Below are 6834 nucleotides of genomic sequence, written 5' to 3'. Positions count from 1 at the left end.
CACAAACTAAATGGAAGGGAATGGAAAAAGATATTGCTTTGATGGACCTAGAAGGTATTTAAGTCAGACAGAGAAAGATAAACACTATATGATTTCACTTATGTGCGTAATCTAAGGAATAAAAAGAACAAACTAATTAAAAACAGACTCACAAATATAGTGGACAATTTGATGATGGACAGAGGAGAGGGGGATTTGGGAGGCTGGAGGAATGGGATGAAGGGTTAAAGAAGTACCAATTAGTAGTTGATGGATGGTCACGGAGATGGGGAGCATGGCATAGGGAATGCAGTTAGCATTAATACGTTGGCAAGGTGGAGGGTCGGGGGATGGTGCAATTGGGGGTATCGTTTTCTGAACTATATAGATGTCTAACCAATGTACTGAATACTTGAAACTAAATTTAAAAAGTGAAACAACTTTTAGTTTTATAGTGGCTAAACCCCAAGAGTCAAAAGGTGGTAGTGTGGCATAGGGAATGCAGTTAGCATTAATACGTTGGCAAGGTGGAGGGTCGAGGGATGGTGCAATTGGGGGTATCGTTTTCTGAACTATATAGATGTCTAACCAATGTACTGAATACTTGAAACTAAATTTAAAAAGTGAAACAACTTTTAGTTTTATAGTGGCTAAACCCCAAGAGTCAAAAAAGGTGGTAGTGGGGAAAGCCTTAAACCAATAAATTGTCAATTGTCGAGTTTTCTACACACATAGCTGCCCAATATTCCTGTGGGAAAATCAATGGTACAGTCTAGAAAGAAATCGTACACTTCTCTTTTATATCAATTTATTGTTGTCAACAAGTCCTTAAGACAATATTAATGTTCTCTACATGTAGCAAATAGATGCCTAAGAAAGGCTACTTTAGGATAATGATTTCAAAGAGGTGAGGGGTGGAAAATAATAAATCTAGCATGGACAAAACCATGAAGGCATTTTAAAGTAGTATTTCTCATTGACAAGTAAAACCAAGTGCATTGCAACAAATGTTATACAAATCAAATACTGCTACAGCACAGTATGGGAAAGTATTTAAATTTATTCACTTGAAGATTATTGAACTGTTAGAATTCAATTTTAGTGAATATATTATAATATCCAGTTGTGTATAATAGTTATTTTTACCGTCCCAGCTAACAACCCAAACTATCCTAGTACTACTCAATATTCCTTTGAAACTGTGGAAATGATGGATTCCATTGAATGAGAAATACTGTATGACAAAAGATTCATAATTCCCTGTCTGTTTAATAGTTAATATATTTAACAGGATAATGTATTATGTATAAAATATAGCACCAGTAGTTGAAATACTGTGAAATGTTAGCTATTTTAACTCAGATTTGACATATGTTTCAAAATATTTGGGATATCATTCATTGAATTTTAAAAAGATGGTACTTCCTGGTAAGCAGCAGCTCAGAGTAGAAAGAGCACTGGACCTGGAGTCAGATGCGATGCAGGTTGTTTTTGCTAAATGCTCTCTAATATCCTTTCCAGATTTAATGTTATTATCTTTTACTACTGATTTTTGAGAGTTTGAGATCATTTAAAAATGTTTACAAAGTTGTTGTCTTCAAGCATCTTGGTTATTTCTTTTTAAAGTTTAATTTTAAAAATAGAATTTGGTAAGGAAAGGGGTTGGGAGGAGACAGTTTCATTTTTTTCTGTAGATCTGCTGTCATATATCTTCTATTACTTGTTAATAGTGGTCAGCCCCCCTCTATTCTGTTGATAAGAGTTGGAAGGAGTTGGAAGATGTCTAGGAAGAATTCAAAGAGCAGCAGTAGTTCTTTCTGCCACAAAGCCAAGAGAATAACATTACCTGAGAGACTACATTGCTGTAGTGTGTTTACAAAACTGGTTCAAATTCCTAAGATTAAATAGCTTAGAATTTCTTGAGAGTTCATGCAAACAAATGTTACTTTTGTTGTCAGATTTCCTTCTCCCCAGCCCCATTAGTGTTTACATCTCCACATCAATGTCTGACCAACAGAAATTACACGCCTAAAATGTCCAAAACTGATCTTAACATCTTCCTCCCCAATCCTGCTTCTCTCTTATATTCCCAGTCTTGATCAACAATATCACCACCCCACTGGCTCTAGCCAAGCTCAAAACCTTGGAGTCATTCTCAACAACTTTTCCATCATTGCCCATTCCCCTGTTTTGCCTCTTCCCAATCCACTCTTCATATTGTGGCTACCAAAGTGCTCTTTCTAAAATGCAAATATGTTCACAGAGTTTCCCTGCTTAGAATGCTTTGATGACTCCTTTTAACCTACTGGATAAAACTCAAAGTCCTCTTTTGGTACCTGCAAATCTCTCTAACCCAATCCCCTGCCATTCCCTGCCATTCTCTGAGCCCTTTACACTCCAATGACATCAACTGCTCACAGTTAACCAAACACACCACGGTCTTTTGTGATTGTGACTTTGCGTATGAAATTTCCTCTGCTACTGTGACAGCTTGAGTTACTTTTCCTCATGTTAGTTTTATAACTCTTGCCACACTATATTGTAGTTACCTCTTCACTTGTTTATCTAAACTGCCAGACTGCCAGTTCTCTGTTTGGGGAAAAGGTAAACATTATAGAGGAGACTCAGACTCTGTTTGCTTCTAGGTGGCATTTATGCTCACTTTGGACCCTGATACACTATGCTGTTCTCTAATGCTCACCTTTTCCCCCTTGTCCTAGCCCTCTCCTTGGTGGAAGTGTTAAGCAGTGGAATGGTCACATGGCCAATGATAAGACAAAGCAGGATAAACATCTACTTCATATTGTTTTTTAAGTAAACGAAAAGCTGGCTAAATGGGCCTTGGATTTAGGGTGGCTTGGCAGGAGCTTTCTGTCTTACCATATGGCAGACCCCGATTTCAATGCGTAGAGCTGTAGCTGAGGGTCAACACACCCACCCGTCATGGTCTCAAAGAATATCACACTACTGTCAAACAAATAGCCCAAGAAGAAATAGCTGGTAGAGATCTTCTTTCTTGTTCTCTCTTCTGTCTGAAGCCGAGACAACTTTGTTTGCAGGAATGTCTGCCTTTGGATGATTACACCATAGAGCAAGGAATCAAATACCAATCACATTCACATGGTAGGTATTCTCCCCCACCTCCTCAAAAAAGTCATAGAGAAAGTTTTCATCTCTATCCAGAGCAATATCTAGTTAGCACTGCTTTCTGGCCCAGTTGAAGATAACCTAGTCTTTTAATCAGTATTTAGTTGCCCATGTGAGGCAGCCAGTTTTTCAAGCATCCCTGGATATAGAGTTCCCTAGGTATGGTGGCTCTAGGTGTATTCTGGGTTAGATTGGTGATTACCATGGAAGGACCTTGCCAAGCAGGTGGGGGAAAAAGGGGTTAGTTATCAGCCTGGTTGGAAGGAATCTCACCTCTAAAAACAACAAAAATTTAGAAAACACAATGAATTTATAATCATCATAGAAATTCTCCTTCATGGCTATTGTGAATTTTATCAGATACTATATTTACACTACAGTGAGACATCTAGCAGCAAGAATGGGTTTTAGATTTAAGTGGGGAGAAAGGAAATTAATATAATCTATTTGTCTTCAGGAGAGACCACCTTTAAAAAATCAAAAAGCTCCCACAATGTCATTTATACATATGTCAAAGGCAAGGAAAGATGATCTGCTCTTAGGTGTCTATCTGGCTGAATTCAGATAAAGAAAAAGAATTCAGGTGCTACCAGTTGTAACATGAAATAAAACAGAAACATTAATGGCCCCCTGAAGTTCTTAGGTTTCTATGTTCAGAGTAAAGATTACTCTACCCATAAAACGATCATTGATGACATCATTTATGATGCCTTTGCCCTTCAGTTGGCACTGCACAGGCACGGCTTGGTTCTTCACCACGTCTGTAAAGTGCATTGCCACCAGCGGGGAGGTGTAGTTAACCTGTAGGTGGAAGAACAATGAATTCTAAGTGTGAAGAGGGGCAGCTCTGTGGAAGGGTAATAGAATGGAAGTGATCAGATATTCAGTGCAGGATGAGGTAAGCTCTAAAAGGCAACTGAGTAAATCCCATGATGCCAAGTCACAAATGGTGAAAGCAAATGACATGCTCTTTCTGCCCTGGAACAGTGGGGGAAATGATATATTTCTCTCATAAGTCACTGTCAGATATCTGTCCTCTGGGGAAAACCAATTCTAATTCATGATTTTCTGGATATCAGACCATGAATCAAACCAGAACTAGTATCTGTCAAGTCTCTATGCTAGAGATGAAGCCTTTACTGCCCCAAGGCTTCGAATGGGAGAAACAGGAAAGTGGGGTTATTTGGGCATAATCGAGTAAAATGGCAGTGTTTTGTCTGCTCATGGCTCTGATGCCAATTAGCTATGTGGCAACGGGCAGATCACTTCTACTATATGAAACCTAATTTCTCCATCCGTAAACTGAAGGAGTTGGACCAGACTGTATCTGAGATTCCTTCGGATATGGAAAGGAGTGGCTGTGATAGGAATTAGTAGAGTAGGCTCCTTCCTGGTCTTGGCCAGCAGCTATTCACCCCTCTGTTACTACCTACTGCTCCATAATTCACATAGAACCAAGCTACTCCTTCCTTTGCCTCTGAGCCCTTTCTGACAGCAAAGACTGAAGGGAATATAGGCTTACGTGAGTCAGTTTGCCGTAGTAAGGGTAGTAGCGGAGGTCAAAAGAAGCCGACTCTGGGTAGTAATTGATGGATCGGATGTCATTTTCATCTCCTCTCTGTAAGTAAAAGCAAGTATATGTGGAGTGCTGGGTCACTCAGTTTGTGGGAGCCTGAGCTAAAGGGGCCTATGCCCTAGGTGAAATCACTGTATGACTCATACCAAGTGTCCCAAGAAGACTACAAAAGAAGAATAGGGCATAGATCACCTCAGACTTATCCTCACAAGAACATTTCCAGGGAGAGACTACTGTGCCTTGGCTTTTCAGTTCAAAAAGTACTGAATTGAAGGCCTGGACTGAGTCGGCTGAAGGTGCTTAGCATGGTTCTGTGCTGGCTCCTAGGGGACCCAGACAGAAAGGCTACAAAAGGCTTGCAGTACCCGGTGCTGCTCTGGCAAGAGGGCCTACCATACCAACCCCTCTCTAAAGAATCATACTGGGTTTGACACCCAGTACTGGACTTTGGAGCTGAGGTAGGTGTAAGTTGGAACATGTTTAGTAAATCCTACTCCACAACAACTTGCGCACTGTGGACTCAGTTCTACTACAAGTCAGACCAGGCACACAGGGATACAGCCTGAAGTTGGCTCACCTAAACTCATGTCTTTGACCACATTTTCTGTAATGCTTAATTACAGTAAATGGAGTCAGGAAGATAAGCAAGAGGGGCCTGGTACTGGAAATGATTAAATAATCAAGTCAACCCTCATCATATCATGTCAGGTAGGGGATTGCCCATTCTGCCTTTACATTAGGCTTGTCCTAAATCACAGAAGTCTGGGGGCTAATAAAAGACAAATAGTTCATCACTACTAGCAAATCACTCACTAGGGTCATGTGATGGCTTCTGTCAATATAGTGTAGTCATTCTTGGTATAAACTGAGCTCTCTTTAATTTATTCTAGTAATTACCTCATCCTGCTTGATTTCCACACATGGATGTGGATTTGACCAGTATGGATTATTATAGAATGTATAAAGACTCTTAATATTTATTTTTTTATAGAAGGACAGTTCTCAGCAAGCTGAAAAATGAATGGCTTCCACTAGGGAACTATAAGCGAGACTCAATCCAATCAATATGCTAGTTTAAGACTGAGTTGGTTTTTGTGATGTATTTACATATTCATCTAAAAAACAATGAAATTCATTTTTCATGAATGATCTGTGGAATCAGTTACACTAGTTTGTAGTCACACCTCACATGTGTGTATATTTATTTACACATATGTACATGTAACAGAATGAATGTCCTTCCTACCTTGCTCACCTGACAAACACAGCCTGACCTTTCAAAGTTCACCTTCATCATCACCACCCTCCCCACATAGAACCAACTTTTTCCTAGTCAGTGTCTCCACTGCACTTTTCATAGCACCTGTAATGCTTGATTGCCCAGATTTCAGAGAGACTCATAATTATCTTGGCACTCCCAACACCTAGCAAAGTACCTGGTCTGTAATAATCGATCAATAAATGCTTGCTGAATGTGGACTATTGGCTGAATAAATGCTGCCTTTTGCTGCTTTCTGATATGCCACCATCACAACTGGAGTTTTGAGCTGTATTTCTAGTATTGAGAAAGGCATTACTTGGCTCCACACATTTGCAAGACAAATGTCCAGGGCTGGGGGATGCGGTTGATGTTGTCAAACAGGAGGGAGCTACTGCCAGTTTAAGAAGCAAACCCCAGATCTAGAATTTTTCCAACACAGGGCTAATTGGTGCAAATGTGATTGGAGTTAATAGTCCTTTGAAGGACAGTTAATTAGCATATTAATGGAGTTGTGTCTAATTCCCCTGTACTCATTTGTTATTGCAACACCAGTGCCACTGGTCATTGCTGCAGAAAGTGAAATTCAATTTTAAAAGCAGGGACTAATGATTCTAATGAAAGCTATTTGTTTAGTTCAAAGAAACAAGTAATTAGAGCTAAAAGGAAACATAAACAGAATCCCAATAAGTGACTTGGCTCATTGTTGTTCCCTTCTGTAGTCCTTAGCTGAGGTTCAGTGTTTGATTTTCACAGGTATAAATCAACAAGCGCACACACACACACACACACAAACACACACACACACACACACACACACACACACAAAGAAGAATTGAATGCTTTCTGGATATAGGGAGGCCTGAAGTTGCTA

At 39.7% G+C, this 6834-nt stretch overlaps 1 protein-coding gene across 2 annotated transcripts in view; it reads right to left on the bottom strand.

Annotated features, from left to right (window-relative positions):
- Positions 1-3358: 3358 nt before the first annotated feature.
- ATP1B4 (ATPase Na+/K+ transporting family member beta 4) overlaps positions 3359-6834 on the bottom strand; it is a 16892-nt gene continuing 13416 nt past the window's right edge. For both annotated transcript variants that reach the window (XM_006917811.1, XM_006917812.1), the window contains exons 7-8: positions 4649-4744; positions 3359-3927 (exon numbers count right to left, since the gene is read on the bottom strand). In XM_006917811.1, coding sequence (XP_006917873.1) covers positions 3766-3927; positions 4649-4744 — 258 coding nt within the window. In that variant the 3' untranslated portion in view covers positions 3359-3765. The remainder of the gene's footprint in view (positions 3928-4648; positions 4745-6834) is intronic.

The sequence above is a fragment of the Pteropus alecto genome, unplaced genomic scaffold (genome assembly GCF_000325575.1).
Source record: "Pteropus alecto unplaced genomic scaffold, ASM32557v1 scaffold167, whole genome shotgun sequence".
NCBI lineage: Eukaryota > Metazoa > Chordata > Mammalia > Chiroptera > Pteropodidae > Pteropus > Pteropus alecto.
The sequence above is the reverse complement of the archived record's forward strand: the minus strand, read 5'-3'. Positions and strand labels throughout refer to the sequence as shown.